General features: G+C 42.7%; 1 protein-coding gene across 1 annotated transcript; it reads right to left on the reverse strand.

Annotated features, from left to right (window-relative positions):
- Positions 1–2992: 2992 nt before the first annotated feature.
- LOC115116917 (ERBB receptor feedback inhibitor 1-like) lies at positions 2993–10528 on the reverse strand. The gene is made up of 4 exons (XM_029645384.2): positions 10320–10528; positions 7446–7646; positions 6726–6808; positions 2993–6279 (listed from the first exon to the last, which is right to left on the reverse strand). Exons 2-4 carry the CDS (start codon positions 7595–7597, stop codon positions 5078–5080), a joined length of 1437 nt encoding a protein of 478 aa, XP_029501244.2. The 5' UTR covers positions 7598–7646; positions 10320–10528; the 3' UTR covers positions 2993–5077.
- Positions 10529–18583: the final 8055 nt, after the last annotated feature.

Below are 18583 nucleotides of genomic sequence, written 5' to 3' on the forward strand. Positions count from 1 at the left end.
AATTGTGATGTTCATTATGTTGTGAAGAAAAAAGCAACATTTGGATGAGGGTGGTGCTGTTACTTATTACTACATGTGATCATCTGTGCTTGTACTTGAGCCATGACATCAGATAAATGTGGTTCTTCTACCCGCATCCCTGCCTCAGTGACCTATATATTACAATAACATTTTTGCACTGATGCATTGCAAATAGTTGCACAGGACATTACTTTTTTTGCCATGTAGAGGTGTAGCTAACTACTGGAACCACACACTGCTTCTTTTGGAAAAATAAAATAAAATATGGGTGAAGTAGGCAAGAATGTCCTTTCTTTTTCAGCTTCAGACCTGCCTAATTTTACTCGAAAGATCCTTTTTGTGTTTAAAAGGATAAATTACACATTTTGTTAACATTTGACTACAGAGTGATATGATCTTGCAATTTGGATGTAGTGAACAACTTTTTCAGGGGTAACTTTACTTCTTCTAGTTTGAAGTAAATGGTAGCTTGGTCAACTTTATTTTAAGAGTAGCTTCTCCAACACTGGCCATTATTATAATGTTTGTATTTATTTCATCTTTATTTAACTAGGCAAGTCAGTTAATTTAGGGATAACCTCCTTTTTAAAAATTTTCGCCTAAATGACATACCCAAATCTAACTGCCTGTAGCTCAGGCCCTGAAGCAAGGATATGCATATTCTTGGTACCATTTGAAAGGAAACACGTTGAAGTTTGTGGAAATGTGAATGTAGGAGAGTATAACACAATAGATCTGGTAGAAGAAAATACAAAGAAAAAACAACCAGTCTTTTTCTACCACCTTCTTTAAAATACAAGAGAAAGGTCATAGTTATAGCCATCACTCTGGTTGTAATTCCAATAGTGTCCACAAGATGGGAGCAGTGTATGTGCAAAGTTACAGATGGATAACTTGAAGTATGAGTGAACTACAATACTTTTAGTGTGAAGTCCCAAGGTACATTTGGGCAAATCGTGAAGGAGACATTCACATTCATATGACATTTTTTCTGTAAGAATATTGTCAAATCTGCATACTTGGACTTTGATTTAGCTTTACAAGTATTAGTAGCTATATTACAAGTTCAACATTTGCAAAACAACCAGTTTTCATAACTTCATAATTTTTGTCCAAAATGAAAAGGCATGTTGTCGTACAAGGTTAGTAGCTACATTTTACAACATGTACATGGTTTACGGATACTCCCATAAAGCCCAGCTCATTGGCTATCTAGCTAGCTTTGGTTGACCCCGATTGGTGCTTATTTGACAAAGATACAGTTGTTAAAGTGATGGCCACCAACGTCATCGGCGTGCCATGAAGGCATTGCTTTCTGACCAAATATGGTGTCCTATAGGATATACTACACCTCTAATGATATAGTGAAGTCTTGTTACCTTCTAGGATCTCTGAGGAATACATGCAAATGTGATTTGACTTGTTCAAACAACGTTTAGGGTGAGATTTTCACTTTCTTTGCAAATCGACCGTGCATGCTATATGGACCTTTTTAGGATATGAAAAATGATTTTATCTAACAAAATGACACTTCATGTTATCTCTGGGACCCTTTGGATGAAAATCAGAGCAAGATTTCAGAATGTAAATACACATTTCACCTTCAGTAGGGAATTTATCAAACCTATCGTGGTGAAAAAAGTGTTTTGTTGTTAGGAGCTCTCCTCAAACAATAGCATGGCATTTTTTCACAGTAATAGATATTGTAAATTAGACAGTGCAGTTAAATTAACAAGAATTTAATCCTTCAGCCGATATAAGACAGTTATATATACCAACATTTGTTGTTTCTCTAAAATCTGGGATCTTGACATAACGCACTGCATGACTTACAACTGTCCCGTTGACAGAACGCCGATCCTTAATCAAGAACAAATTCTTATTTACAATGTCGGCCTACCCCGGACAAACCCTAACACGGACGACGCTGGGCCAAATGTGCGACGCCCTATGGGAATCCCAATGATGTCCGGTTGTGATACAGCCTGGAATTGAACCAGGGTCTGTAGTGATGCCTCTAGCACTGAGATGCAGTGCCTTAATAAACCGCTGCGCCACAAAACTAGGAAATAACATGTATGGAATCATGTAGTATCCAAACAAGTGTTAAACAAATCAAAATATATTTTAGATTCCAGGTGACTACCTCATGAAGGTTGTTGAGAGAATGCCAAGTGTGCAAAGCTGTCATCAAGGCAAAGGAAGGCTACTTTGAAGAATCTGAAATATAAAATATGTTTTGGGTTACTACATGATTCCATATGTGTTATTTCATAGTTTTGATGTCTTCACTATTATTCTAAAATGTAGAAAATAGTAAAAAAGAAAAACCCTTGAATGAGTAGGTGTGTCCAAACTTTTGACTGGTACTGTACAGTTAAGTATTATTTGCAGTTGTCACTATGACAATGAACATCCGGAATGGTCTTGTATTACCACCTTATTAATAGGCCTAAAGCATGAAGTGGGATGCATTGATCAGTTGATTGACATGTGTACTGTAGAATGATAAACAAAAACCTTCCTCTAGTGTGGATTCTTGACAACTTGGGTCAAGTCTGGACTCACTAACTAATCATTTCAGTCCTTCTGCTCTGTGTTTAGCGGTCTTATAAATTATTGACTTCACAGACAAATATTTTCAAATAAAATAACTCTTCCAGTCATCGTTCAAGCTATGGACTCCCACAGTGAAACATGAAGCACCGAAGACCTGAGCCACCAGGACACCTAGCCTCGGAGTTGCTCAACAGGTAGCCAGGGGGGAAAAAAATAGTCATTCTTTCAACCAGGAAGGGGAAGGTAATGTATACCTGTCTGTCTAAGTAACTCTGCTTTGTGTTTGGACTGCAGCCAGCTGTAATGAGGCGCTGCATGAGGGTGTGGGTGATATAACAGGCCCAACAACAGCTGAATCAGAGTTCATCTCACACCATTCAACGCATGCAACTAACAGAATACAGAAGACCGATTCATAAATAAGACATTTTATTTTCTCCTTTAAAGACTGATACATTGATCAACTATTCACAATGACAACTGGAATTATGTTAAATACTGTGACACAGCATACAGTTCTTTACTCCCAGTGCATTTGTTTCACCACAGCAGATAATGTACATTCTCAATGTACTAAAGTCTTCATTTGATTTCATTGTTTCCAATAAGACATGGGAATAGGTTAAGGTTAAATAACAATGTAAACAATTTCTTATACATTAAATATTAAAAAACATGGCCTCTTCTAGGTTTTTTCACTTTGCCCTGGAGGGAAAATGTACTGAAGTGACCATTTGACTTTAGAGCTAATCTGATATGGATTGGAACACGGTGTTTTATATCCAGGATTACTTCCACACACTTGCTACATTTACTATGTCATCACGATGGAGCTTGAATAATCTATAACAATAAAATCTATATTGTTTCCTGGCCGCCAGCAGCCAAAGTCTCTGGACTACACCCACTGCAGTCACGTCAGGCAGGAATGCACAAGCAGAACAGGAAAGTCTGTGTCAGGTAGGTAAGCCCCACACAGTCTGCATAATATAGGTCTATGTTATCACGTGTGCCCAACATCTCTGTGATCCATGATCACTTGTGTATATATATATATATAAATAATGAAAGGTCTGATTGTGTTTTAAAATTCTAAAACGTGGTATATTGACTGAGTAAAGTAGTAGTTTGATTGTCATAAGGGATTGAGAAATATTTGGCAATGTTTCAGTTATAATTTATTCTAATAATTTATTCTTTTAGGATTACAGTCCACAAAATGTTGGGTAATATATTAATTTGTTTTTGTAACCTTTATTTTACCAGGCAAGTCAGTTAAGAACAAATTCTTATTTTCAATGACGGCCTAGGAACAGTGAGTTAACTGCCTGTTCAGGGGCAGAACGACAGATTTGTACCTTGTCAGCTCGGGGGTTTGATCTTGCAACCTTCCGCTTACTAGTCCAACGCTCTAACCACTAGGCTACCCTGTATTCTGAGGGGTTGTATTGAAGGCAGTTAGTTCCACACATTGACTCACAGCTTGACCAACTACTGAGCTCCCCACACAGTTTGATACAATTCAGTTGAGAGAAGCATACATTCAATGCTTCAACAAAAAATTCCAGAGAATGAAAGTAATATAGGGGTTAGGGAGGATACACTTTGCTTCAAAATACATGGTTGCAGTGATGAAAAACAGGCAGAGAACAGTAACAAATATTGTTAACCTAATTTTCTACAATATGGTAGAAAAGTCACACAAAAACAGCAGAGAAAACAAACACACTTGCACCACGTACACACACGTAACAAAGTATAAGCTGCCCTAGACATCCCACTGGATACATGCATACCAATATTCCACAGCACCCACTGGTACAGAGTTGTACATCCAGTGAGGGAAACACAGTCATCCATAAACATAGTGGTCTGAGTAAGACTGAAATATCAACAAGGCAGGACATGTGCATTCCTATTTTCATGCTTATACAAAATAGGAGTTAGGGTGGGGAATCCTTCATTTAAAAGTGTTTAAATACATTGGGATCTTTAGACTTCATAGATGCAACACAAGATAATAATTGCTTTACTGACCCTTTGTCCCTAAGTTGAGACACATAAGCAATATCAAAACACAATATACAACTCACAAAAATGTCCTCTACCTGTGAGACACACAACACTGAGAACATGGAGGCACAAGTCCTGCTTATACCCTAAAGCTGAACCACTATCAGCAAAACATTTACATAATGTACTGACAAATCATATAAAAAAATAATCACTCTAAAATGGTTAAATATCACCCCCAAAACACACACACAATAGTTAGACAACATTTAGCTCATGTGTTTTGATTGCAATTCCAAATGTCCCAGTAACTCTAAATGGTATATCAAAACCCCTATGTTTTTAGAATACTGAGGTAAAACTACCAACGTCGTCAGTGTCAAAGCAGCAGTAAACGTTTGAAGGCTTCAGTGTCCTGAGGCACTTTGTGCCCAGAGGTTTGCTCGTGTCCAGTGAAGGCCTTCCCTAACATGTCTCCTCCAGCTCAAACTAAATCCACCTGTGCTTTCCTCCTGGTCTGACAATCCCACTCTGGGTCTGAAGCCCCTCTACTGCGACCTGCCGGGCAGTCCATATCCCGGATGAACTTCTCCAAGTAAGGTTTGTCTAGGTAGGCAGGCCTCTGTGGAAGCAGGAAGTAGTGTGTGGTGCTGGCCTTCATGCCGTTCTCCATGACCGGCAGGATGCAGGGAGACCCCTCGCTGTTCTGCCTCTGTAAACCTCGCCTCACGTACTTAGGGTCTGGGGCAAAGCTCTGCGTGGGAGGCATAACACCATTGAGGTATGAGGGGAGGCTCTTGGGGCTTGGGGTACGGGAGCTGCCTTGAGACAACAAAGGGTCCCTTGGGGGAACCTTCGGGGGCTTGTCCTCATCACTGTAGGCCCCAGAGGACACCTCGGCTGACCAGCGGCGGTAGTCTGCAGTCTTGATGGGCCGTGGGGGGATGGGCACGCGGGGGGGCACCTCTGGTTTGTCCATGCCCTGAGTGTGGCGGTGGTGACAGGGCATGCGCAGCGACGTGGGCTTGTTGAAGGAGCCAGCAGGGCCGGAATGAGAGCGCCGCAGCTTCCTCTGGGCTCGATCCTGCTGTCTGGGATACAGTGGTTGCTCCAATGGCTGTTGCTCTACCTGCTCCAATCTTTGTTGTTGCTCCTGTTGTCGCTGCTGCGCCTGTATCCGCTGCTGCTCCTGTCGCTGCTGCTCCTGTATCCGCTGCTGCTCCTGTATCCGCTGCTGCTCCTGTATCCGCTGCTGCTCCTGCCGTTCCTGTGTTCTCTGTTGCCCCACTGGCCCCTCAAAGTAGGCATAGTTAATCTGTCCACAGTGCCTGAAGCTCCTGCGGCTGGGGGCTCCGTAGCGGGAGGCAGAGGGTTTAGGGGGACACTGCTCAGGAACCAAGCAACGGCTGTCATCTGAACTGGTGAAGAACTCCACCTCATTGTCCATGGCCTGGTCAGGGGAAAGGTCTCCCCGCCCAGGGAGAGGGGGCAGGGGCTTGGCCCCCCGGCTAGGTGTGTGTGGGGGACTGCAGCGTTCGTACACAGACAACCTCTGGAAGGACGGGACCACCTGGTCATCCTCAACAGGGCTCGGGGTGGAGGGCTCAGCGCTGGATGACAGGGACAGATGAGTGGGACGGGACTTCTTTGAGGGTAACCGCTGTGCACCAGGGCTATGTTTCTGTCCTATAGAGGTAGAGAGGAGAGAAGGTGGTTAGAAAACCAATTAGATATCAATTTTGACATTTGGTAATGACCAGAGAACAATTACAACCTTGGTACATCACTAATTAACTTTCGCCAGGCTCCCTAGGTTAGAAGTTTCCCCGAAAGAGTGGAGGTCAGAGGCACACTGCAATTACTTGAAAGCAGTTCTCCTCTCAGGGTTTTGTTAAACATTCCCCAGGATATATTTAGAGCAGGCCAGGCCCTTGGCAGCCATTCTGGCTTTCTAATCTTATAGAAACAGGAAAACCTCCCAGTAAACATTGACCAGTTGGCTCAGAGGCATAGTATTAAATCCCTCCTTGTAAGGCTGTGTAGAAGGCAGAGGGCAAAAGGAAGGCTTGTGGGTGTAAGTGGTGGTTGGTAACATAGAAATAGAATCTACAGTGGCTGGGTCCAGTACTCACTCTCAGAATTCAGCGATGGTGGCACCTGCTGCTGAAATTGAAAGTTGTATTCCGTGGGTGCTGCATCCATACTGAAGTACAAACTGTAAAATGACATGACGCACATTGTTGAGTAATTGTCCAATCTGCATGTAGTTAAAATAATTCCAACCATCCCTGCAGGAATACCCTTGGTAAAATATTAACTGTAATAAAAATCATATTCTAGTAACAGGGGAACAGACGTGAGCAGGGTTGGGTAGGCTACTTTCTAAACGTTATCGTTACATTTACTAGTTACCTGTCCAGAATTGCAATCAGTAACATATCTTTTGGATTACCCAAACTCAGTAACAATCAGATTACTTTCAGTTACTTTTGGATTACTTTCCCTTTAGAGGCATTAGAAGACAAAGGATCCATCAAACACTTTGGTGTGTCATCATAGTGGTCACTGACTTGTAGTCAGACTTGCTCAGGTTTAACAAACTTAAGATTCTTTTCAATGCAGAATTGAATGTCATTGAGAAAACAGAAAGGTGTCATGGTATTTTTTTGCAACCATCCTTTTTTAATTGAAAAGTAATCCAAGAGGTAATCTAGTTTCAAAAGTATCTGTAATCCGATTATAATATTTTTTGCTGGTAACGTAACTGATAAGATAGATTTTTTTTGTAATGAGATTACATGTAACTGAATACATGTCGTCAGTTACTCCAACCCTGCATGCAGAAGACTTACTTGTCCAGCTCATGGTGGTGGCTCCATGAGGGCTTGGCTCCAGCCATGCTGAGACAGTGACTAGCCCGCAGGAAGGGGCTGTCTGTGGGTAAACAGATCTCCTGGGCAGTCAGGCCCGCTGTGGACATACTCCAGGCACAATCGAGTCGCATCAAAGCCAGGAAACGCTTGGCTAGCCCCGGCTGGCTGCTACTGCTGGACCTGTAACACAGCCAAGAGACAGGAACATGAGTGAAAGTGAACAGGGTTCGAGGCAGGAGACAGTTATAAAAGTACGGTTAGATATGATCCATTTTGCTCATTGACAAATTTCCACCAACATGAGACACAATCCTCAGATGACGAGTGTCCTCTGGTGTTGTATTTTGCATTGAATATCGGAACCTAAAAGCTTTCTCCATGTAGTAGAAAGAAATCCTGACGGGAGCCCCAAAAGATGGCCCTCCTTTTTTCCCAGAGCTGCTAGCCTTCCCTCTCTCACTAATTAAAGAGCTGTGGCCTTGTGCCTCACACTCCGGTAGTGGTTTTTAAAAAGAACACGGAGAAACATTATCCTTGGCTCCTCTGGCTGTGGAATGACAAATGTTCAGGTTGATGGGACTTTAAGACACTTGTGCCCCTTACACACCCTCAGGACAGAGAGCGCCATGTCACACAATGCTCTCTTTAGTTGCTACAGACAACATGTACATGCTATACACAGTACAGACAAACTACAAAAACAATACTCATTTTCGCACACTGAGGAAACAGAACACAAAAGAGGAACACTTCTAGTGACATGAATGTTCTTGTTAATAAACATACCACAGGTATAAGGTGTTTTGATGATGTGGCTATAATGCCTTGCAAGACTTTTAGAAGCATGTATACTCACATAAAATGTCTTAGCATCATGTAATAATGATGTCTAGCCTAAACAGCAATTTACAGTTGGTTCAAAAACTGCAGCATCGAAATACGATATGATAAGCCTTTTAATAATAGATCATTACTACATGCAGTATACCTATTGGCTTTAAGTAAAGTGTCAAGTCCTTCATACTGGATCTTATGTCAGTTAGAAAAAAAATGCCTGAGTTTTAAACTAAACCCAAAACACTGACAGTCTTTATACAACAGCAGTGTTGATAGCACCGCAATAGGCAGGTATAGTTGACTGCAGATCTCTGTTAGACAGGACTGTTCCTGTAACCAGAGATATGTCAGATGGCCTGGATGTTCCTGTCATGTCAGGGCTGAGTTAACAATGCAAGCATGGATCAGGAGGAGGAAATCAAGTCACATCTGTGGAACAAATAATTGTGATACGCCTGGATTTTGGCACATCTGTAAACCAAGGTATCTGATTTCACATACCCTGCAAAGTAGGCTTTTACTTTCTTGATGTGCTCATTTAAATGGCACTGTTTGGTACAGCAGCACATTAAGTAATGTTCCAATGTAGTCCGTCTTCAGGACAACATTCATCCCAGGCCAGACCAGTAATAGTCATACCTACATGACACCCTGACATTTTTTGTATGGACCATAGACATGTGACATTCATTTTAATTAGGAGCCTGTGGCCAGAAGAAGAGGGGAGTGAGTGCATCCCACCATAGTCCCAGACGTCCTTTGAGTAGAGTTGTAACATGTGGGCTAGACCTGACCTGGGGGGTGGGGGGGTGGGTCATCTCTGCCCAAATGTTGGAGACCACTTCACAGAAGTCTATACCATGTAAAGCAGTTCATCCACTGTGTTCTGAATTGTATGAACAACAAATGCATGGCCAGAACAATATACTCTATATCTATCTTCAACCACTAATCATCAGGATGTGAGAACACATCATGGCAGGTCTAGAGAATGGATAGATTGACATGTTGCCCAGACTGCTGGTCATTCAGAAACAAAGTTCTGGAACCACAGAATGCCCAGGATGTCAGCTCGGGCAAAATTGTCCACCATGGCATCTCTCCACCCCTTGCCTAGGGCCCTGGATTTGATTCGGAGGTGATAGGAAGCAACTTGATCCTCAATAATGAACACCTAGGGGCTTGTGCTTCCTCTGGTAAGAGGTGCACAAATAGTTAGGCAGCAGCTAACCATAGTCTACATGGAGTGTATTTAGAGGCAACACGATTAAACAAATGGGTAGCTAGAGAAAATAATGAATGGGAACGTTGCAGGCAATTTTATTCAGAGAACATAGTTTTTTGTTGTGTGGGAAGACGTGTGGTAATCACATTTGTGATGACAATCTGACCATCTCTATTTGACATGCATAGCCTACCAGCTACACACCAACAATATTAACCCCTTTGTGCAAGTCCGACATCACATTTTTCCTCGCAGTGTACTACTTTTGCTCTATGTAATTGGGTGCCATTTCGAACATACCTTACTATAGCTCGTGACACATTGGGCACAGCAACACGTTTAAGTTCACACCCCACCTATAACACCCCTGCAGCGGTTTCCGAGCAACCATACTCGCTCTACCTGTGCTACAAGCAAACAGCGCGCACACCCCATCGCTATACAGAATCGATTGTAAGAGCTTTCCAAGGTGACTCACTCCATAATATACGTTTCCCGATCTCAAATAAGGATCCATCTTATCTTCATTCTTATGCCATTAAAATGTTAACCATACAAGAACTTGGTCCAACTTCAAATTGCTTACGGTTTAACATATTGACTTAAGTATGAGGCATAATGATAGCGATATTAAAGATAATATAAAGATATTATACCAGGGGGATACAATGTATGACACGATGTATCGGCTGGAATAAAAGAGGGAATGAATCAATCACTGCTGTCGTCATCAACACACCAAAAAATTATAGTAGCTACATGTCACGTCAAACCAAGTTTTTAGAGCTCACCTTACAACCTCGCAGTTTTCACATCCGCTGTCACTTCTCCAACCGTTGAGAATCCTCTATTGTCGACAGTTCTAGCTCCCCTGTTTTGCTGTAGACATTAGTTGGGCCAATCTAGAAGCTTCAGTCTTCTATGACACTGAGCCGAAATAAAGGACAGCACATTTTCCACTATAACTACTGTGTTCTGGGAGGGTTCTCAATACTATTGTTGTGAGCGATGTTCTTTTAAGCTCCACCACACAACACAAGACACTCTGGCTCCGCCTTTCACTCAGCTCTTAAAGACATAGCTTTCAATTTAAAGGCTTGTACACACAGCACCAGCACAGTAGACTACATTCATTAATATTTTATGGTTTCACTTTACATTAATAATGTATACTTAAAAGGATTTATAGGGGGTTATATGTGTTTTACAGGCTACACTAGGAGTAATAGATTTACAGATATGTTATGAAGATGTAGTAAACATTGGTAAACAGTTGGTAAACATTTGTAAACAGTTGGTAAACATTGGTAAACAGTTGGTAAACATTGGTAAACATTGTGTCATTGGTAAACATTGGTAAACATCGGTAAACATTGGTAAACATTGTGCCATTAGTAAACATTGGTAAACAGTTGGTAAACAGTTGGTAAACATGGGGAAACATTGTGCCATTGCTTTTTTGTACAATAGGCTATGATACATTATCATCTGATATAACACAAGTCAGTTTTATCTACAGTACTTGAGTGTTGCACATTGCATATTGGGTGTTGCAGTGTTTTAATTGTTACAGATTATGCAGGGAGTACGTGTTCATAGTGCTTATCAATAACAAATAAACACAGCACACATTGTTGCATTTGGAGCCCATAGTCCTACACTCTTGTATTAGTTGGACTGGAGAGAGGGGAATATATATTTTGTACAGTGAGTTCACTAAACTGCATGTTGTATGACAGAATAAAGATGAGGTCATTCCTGTTAGAATCTCAGGTATGGATTTAACAAGCTGTTCTGGACTCACAGCCTCTTGAGGCGCCACACTGGCTGGGCAGAGAGAGGTTGTTTGAGGACCCTAGACTGAACACAACTGCATTCAGAGAATACCACACACACATACATATATCCATTACAGAAAAACCACATGATTTCACATATGGAAAATCACACGAATCATCAGGTGAAAACATGTTTTTGGAACACTTCACATGTGATCACATGTTTTCGGATGTGTAGTTTCATGTTATTACATGTTGCTTTACATGTTGTCACATGTTATCACATTAACTTCCCATACGGTCACATGATCACATAAAAACATGCGTTTTTGGCGTAAGGGATACCTCTGTTAGTTACACTGTGTAGGTACCATTACCTCCATCAACACGGTTGTAGCTGCGCTTTATTGTTTCCACATTGACTCAGTAGAACAGACACAGTTCATGTAAAACACTCACACACAAGGCTGAAGGGAGACAGAGAGAAGGAGTGAAAAGGAGTGGGTAATGGGGATGGCTCCAGGGGAGATAACAAGGCAGGCACAGCAAACACACCACAGAAACACTCGAATCTCTGCAGTATTTTCTCCTGCATGGTAACTGAATGGTGCCCACATTGTCTGGCTACTGCTCCTTATCTGATCTCAGTGGGACATTTTTATTTACCCGGGACCTGCTCTGTGTTTGTCAGAAGTGGCTGGGCAGCTCAGATGATGGAACAACAGTCTTTATAGACTTTACTCTGGTCATAAAGTCCCATGCCAGTCACTCAAGTCTGATACTATAGAGTCAAATTAGATGTGAATGAATTATAATGGACTTGTTGGAAAAAGCTATGACTTCATGACACTGTTTATGTTTTACACAATTATGACACTGTATCAAAACCCTTCAACAGCTGTGTATTTGGTATTACTTATTTATTTTACAAAATGATTCACACTATGTCTGTTACAATGTGTGCTGGAACACACATTGTAACCAGTATTTAGCTACACTGCTACATGGCAAAAAAAGTAATCAACTACTGAAAACACTACCTAGATCTGAATGCAGTTAAACTACCACCAAGCTACTTCAAAATGTTTTTGAATGAATAGTTGAACTCCATGTAGTTCACTACTCCCCAACACTGCTAATAACAGACCCTGGCCGTGACCCTGCTCTCCGAGGGTGTCTTATGGGTTGGGAAAGAAAAAAAACACACTTTTTATTAACACATGCATACTAATATACACGTTTACATGTGTGAAATATGACAAATATAAGCACCCACCAAATGATTATCATCATTATTGTGTCCCTTCAACCTAACTAGGTTAAACTAACTAGCTACAGCCATGCATGCTAACCAAACATAGCCATACAATGACTAGAAACAAGTGAAGTGCTAAATAAATAGAGGCAGAAACTGGAGGTGGTTGGTGGGAACAGAGTGTGCTTGTTGCTTGACTTGGTAAATCCCCAAAGCTTTGGCCCCGGACCTAACAGGCTTATCGTTAGATATGTTACCCTGGATGGACCAGGCTCGCTCTAATCCCCTTTAATAATCATTTCAAAAAAAGTTGAATTGTCACCTAAACCAGATAGGTGAACTGAAATGTGTTGTTTTACAGGGTCAGCCATAGAAGTACAGCATCCCAGGAGCAAATGAGGGTTAAGTGCCTTGTTCAAGGGGAAGAATAGTGGTTTTGTGAGAACAGATCACCTCATGGGTGTTTGTGGATCGGAAGGTGAGCTTGGTAGCTGTGTGTTGCTTGTGATGTCTGTGCAACTGCATAAATCAATACGTATTGCTTTCTTTATTTTGCCAGCTTTTGTTGCCATTACCTATTTACAGTGATTTCATATTCACATTAGAGAAGAAGCATGTTACTGTGTAAGAGAATGAAATGGGAAAATACTATGATTGGAAAGATGATGTGAATGGATAGGATTGACTTGAGAACTCTGTGTGCTGAGTATTATGACCACATGCCCCGCCCCTCTCCTCTCCCACCACTGCTTCCTCCCCTAACAGAGCCGTCCTCTTCACTCTGGTGCGTGCCTGATGTCACCACACAGGATGTTCCTTATAAAGTCAGTCAGGCGGACAGGAAGGCAGGCAGGCAACACATTCACAGAGAAGTGAGGGCTTGGGACTGTTTATGAAAAAAGTACTGACAAAGCTACAGGCACTCAACATGTCTTACACCCAAACACAGGACTCCTCTATCAGGTTTACACAAGAGAAAAGACATTACTTTACTCTATGGGTCTGTCATATAGTTTTTGATGGCTCAGGTTAAATCCCCTGCTGTATCCTCTTCAAGTATGCCAGAACTCATACCTACCTCCTTTTCTTTCAACCTGAGGGTATTTGCCATTATCATTCAACCTTTCCAACACCAGGATATTTATGTGGTATGATGTTACATTCTCACAGCTGATGATTATGGCTTTCTTTCCAGCAGGAAGGGTGGGGTGTGCCAGATAGAAGAGAAAGAGAAAACATAGCTGGAAATGACTCATCCACTATGGAGGTCATTAGGTTGTTGAACTCTACCTGTTGCGGTAATCCTGTTGCATACAGTGTATTTTCACTGTAAGTTTGAAGTTCACTTGGAATAGCAGAAATGGTGTCATTGGACACGAATAGTAGGATGATGTAAAAAGAATGTTTTGTTATTGTGGCAAGCTGGGAAGTTTTGCTATGGTAGTAAGAGGGAATGAACTGCATACATTAGTAGACCTACACATTGTCATGCCCATACATAGTTATTGTCCTATTTCTCTTGTAAAGTATTTTCATAAATGAAGGGACATCAATGTTTTTCCCAACATTTACAGTAGTAAAAAGTGATAAGAAACTAGCAGGTCTAGGGCCAATCTGAAGCATATTATTGTGCTCAGTCAGTTCAGATGGGGGATACAGATCCCTGGATGAGACGGACTCTGAGACATCTCCTCTCATGTATCTTGGCAGGAGAGTGGCTCTGCTCAGACCCACACAGACAATTTCAAGCCTCTGCCTTGGAAACATAACACAAGTCCCCAGGCAACAGCCTGTAATAGGCTGTCATCTCTCACTAAAATGTAAATATGACCATATTACAACACTTCTAGCCATTATCCAAACCACGCATTCAGGAATCCTCCAGCTGCCTCTGATATGAATCACTTCCTTTCTGGGAAACGGAGGAATTTCAGAGTACGCCACCACAGCAGGTACTTCTACGGTACTTCCATTTTAGTAGGATTAAAAGTAGTAAGGGCGACTCACCCATTGCATCATTCTTCACCATTATGTTGAGCTCTACGAGTGCTGGCACAGCCTGCTATTAGAAAGTGGTGGGTAGAGAATGGTCTTGGTGACAGAAGAAAGGTACGCAAAATGAGTAGTTTCTCTTTGAGAAATGCATTAAATTACAGTACTACTGTATGCTGTCTTCCAACTGTGTGTGTGTGTGTGTGTGTGTGTGTGTGTTATATGAGTGTGTGTATGTGTGTGTGTTTTTGTGTGTTTTAATGTGGTTTCACAGTTGGGGGTATAATGACCCCTGGGCTTCAACACACCCATAAACACGCCTCCGCAGACAGTACTGTCTTTTCTTCTTTTTCGATTTATACAAAGGAGCATCCATCATTCTACTGTATAAGCCACCTGTCTGCACTACACTGTTGGGATAGTTGGGGGTTGGAGTGATAATGACTAGGGTGGAGCGTGCATCCTGTCAGCTCGCCTGTGGTCTTCCAGCTAGATTCACACAGTCCAGTGTGTCTGATGATGTTACTACCTAAATGTTTCTTCTGGGGAGAAGCTGTCAGTCCTCTGGTTCACAGTCAACTGAGCTCACAGCAAAACCAAAGGAATTCCCTAAGACTCACTGACACAGACGGAAGTATATCCCTAGCAGGCCTTGTTTCCAGAGAAGTTTGACCTAATAGCCACACTTTTACAATAGTAGGCCTACCTTGTACCCACATGTTATGGGTTATTCAGTATGTTTTACAGGCTGTCGAAGATGATCGAACACTCATTTCAATAGCATTTAAAAATGCAATCGTATTGTTCATCTATTACTCCCTAATCTAAACATGTTCTCACTAACACTTTACGGTTATAACATTTACATGTTGTAATGGTTAACCCAGGAGTTCCTGGCGTGCAGCCAATGAGTATTCCAGGTTTTTCTGTGTTTCCCATGGCAGTCTTCTGAGGTTGAGGTCAAGGCTTTGCTAATGTGGCGATCTATTAATCTAAAGCAAGATCTGATAGCTAGGAGAGTCAGCTCTCTCCTGGCTTCCTGATTCATGCCCTCTCAGGGGAGATATAGCAAACACAGACACACACTAGGTCCCCTACTCCTTGTGCCACTGATAAAGATTTCAGATGTTCTCTCCATTAGGGAGTGGGAGAGCACACACCTTCAAAGGGGCAGAGCTAATGGACTGAGGGATAGATCAATAACCTCAAGGTTAGAACAGCAATGAGTTTGACATTCCCCTGTGGGGAGAAAAACACATGTTCCTAAAGAATAGGAACATATCTGAAGCATGAGATTGTTCACTTGACATATCATAGCCGATGTGAGTTGGTGTGTGCTGGGCTGGGGCCGGCCGGCATGCCTGATGACAGTGTCTGACTCATCCAGGGTAGAGTATGTGCCTTGTCAGGACTGCTTTTGTTCCATTCTCCACTGAAATGAAGGCCTCTTGTGAAGTCAGAGAGGCTACCTGATCTGATGCAGGGCTGCATCCACATTAATTCCTGACACTGGAGTTGCTTTGGCTCAGTGCTCACTGGACTTCTTAATGGATAGGCGTACGGGCTCAGGAGCATGTTGTCACGGCCCTACTCTCATTTTCCATCCATGTACAGCGGTAAGGCTGTGTGGATGCATTCATTCAGGGGGAAGAGCGTGTTCCAGAGAGGGTTTGTGATGCGCGGTCTCGTACTGAACCCAATCATGAGGGAACGGAGACAATGAACCAAAGGGTCACATGCTGAAAGCCAATATAGATGAACAGCCAAATCTGTGCCACAATAGCCTTTATGGTCAGCCCTGGCGGGCCTGTAAATTAAACTCTTTCACCAAGGCACCTGCAAGTTCCCAGACCTTTCTGGGGGGGGAATGGCTCTAGCCCTCACCCTCCGATCCAACAGATCCCAGACGTGCTCAATGGGATTGAGATCCGGGCTCTTCGCTGGCCATGACAGAACACTGACATTTCTGTCTTGCAGGAAATCACGAACAGAACGAGCAGTATGGCTGGTGGCATTGTCATGCTGGAGGGTCATGTCAGGATGAGCCTGCAGGAAGGGAGAAAGATATCTTCCCTGTAGCGCACAGCATTGAGATTTCCTGCAATGACAACAAGCTCAGTCCGATGATGCTGTGACCACCCCAGACCATGACGGTCCCTCCTCCTCCAAATCGATCCCGCTCCAGAGTACAGGCCTCTGTGTAACGCTCATTCCTTCGACGATAAATGCGAATCCGACCATCACCCCTTGTGAGTCAAAACCGCGACTCATCAGTGAAGAGCACTTTTTGCCAGTCCTGTCTGGTCAGCGATGGTGGGTTTGTGTCCATAGGCGACGTTATTGCCGGTGATGCCTGGTGAGGACCTGCCTTACAACAGGCCTACAAGGCCTCAGTCAGGCCTTTCTCAGCCTATTGCGGACAGTCTGAGCACTGATGGAGGGATTGTGCGTTCCTGGTGTAACTCGGGCAGTTGTTGTTGCCATCCTGTACCTGTCTCGCAGGTGTGATGTTCGGATGTACCAATCCTGTGTAGGTGTTGTTACACGTGGTCTGGCACCGCGAGGACGATCAGCTGTCCATCCTGTCTCCCTGTAGTGCTGTCTTAGGCGTCTCACAGTGCGGACATTGCAATTTATTGCCCTGGCCACATCTGCAGTCCTCATGCCTCCTTGCAGCATGCCTAAGGTGCGTTCACGCAGATGAGCAGGGAACCTGTGCATCTTTCTTTTGGTATTTTCAGAGTCAGTAGAAAGGCCTCTTTAGTGTCCTAAGTTTCATAGCTGTGACCTAAATTGCCTACCTCTGTAAGCTGTTAGTGTCTTGACGACCGTTCCACAGCTGCATGTTCATTAATTGTTTATGGTTCATTGAACAAGCATAGAAAACAGTGTTTAAACCATTTACAATGAAGATCTGTGAAGATATTTGGATTTTTACGAATGATCTTTTGAAGACAGGGTCCTTTTTTTGCTGAGTTTAGTATGGATACCTCAGAATTGTCAAGCCAGGCAGAGAAGGACTGCAGTTATCCCCCATTATCTCTGGGTTGTTGTTGTTGATATGCATCTTCTTTTTTTATTATGTAACAAAAGAGTTGGATGAAAAATACAGTAATCATTTGATGTGCTTCTTAACCAAGACCCTACCATAACTTTTTACCAGCTGAAGCATGAAACAGTACAGAAAATGCTTTGTTTTTTAGAGGCTCTTTTGTTATTTTGTCATGTGCAGGACAATATCAATGCTATATACAGCCCACTAAAAGTGGATTGGATGATACAGTATGCTGCCTGTGCAAGCGTGAAACAGACAGTGAAACAAACACATCTGGCCCCTATCACCAAAGGTAGGTGCTTTGCTTTAAAGCCAGTTTGAAATATGGGACAGTGGAGGCTGGTGAGGGGAGAACAGCTCTCAATAATGGCTAGAACGGAGCGAATGGCATCAAACACATGGAAACCATGTGTTTGCTGTATTTAATACCATTCCAAAATTCCGCGCTAGCCATTGCCACAAGCCCATCCTCCCCAATTAAGGTGCCACCAACCTCCTGTGATATGGAAGTATGGACTTGGCAGTCCTGTAAATTAAACAACTTTAGACATGAGCCTCGTGGTCCCTGGCAGGAAGTAGACCAGCCGGGGGAACTGAGCCGCCCTGCCTGGCCCTACTCTGGCCCAAACACACTGGGCCTCTCCTCTGATGCCTGGAGGTGTGGGCGTGTGGGAGGTTTCCACAGGGCACAGCTCAGTTACCATAGAGCAAAATAACAGACACACTGTACACACCAAATGTACACTTAGTCCAAAAATAAAAAGCACACACAGACATGCCGCTAAGCATAGATTCCTGGAAGCTGGAATCTTTTGAATAAATATCACGGTAACTATTGCATAATGGTGGACGGACAATAAATGCTCTTTGAAATAAATGCCCCAGACTAAAGCAGTCTAGTTCTCTCACTCCAAAGAGGTCAAACTCAGTCTTTCAAAGGGGTTACACACCCACTGATGTGTCCCTCTGACCTGG

Source organism: Oncorhynchus nerka, linkage group LG2, assembly GCF_034236695.1.
Source record: "Oncorhynchus nerka isolate Pitt River linkage group LG2, Oner_Uvic_2.0, whole genome shotgun sequence".
Taxonomy (NCBI): Eukaryota; Metazoa; Chordata; class Actinopteri; order Salmoniformes; family Salmonidae; genus Oncorhynchus; species Oncorhynchus nerka.

Coding starts and splice junctions, on each gene's coding strand:
- LOC115116917 (XM_029645384.2), bottom strand. CDS start 7,597: ATGCGACTCGATTGTGCCTGGAGTATGTCCACAGCGGGCCTGACTGCC. Junction 6,809..7,445: donor CACCACCATGAGCTGGACAA/GTAAGTCTTCTG, acceptor GTCATTTTACAG/TTTGTACTTCAGTATGGATG. Junction 6,280..6,725: donor ACCATCGCTGAATTCTGAGA/GTGAGTACTGGA, acceptor CTACCTCTATAG/GACAGAAACATAGCCCTGGT.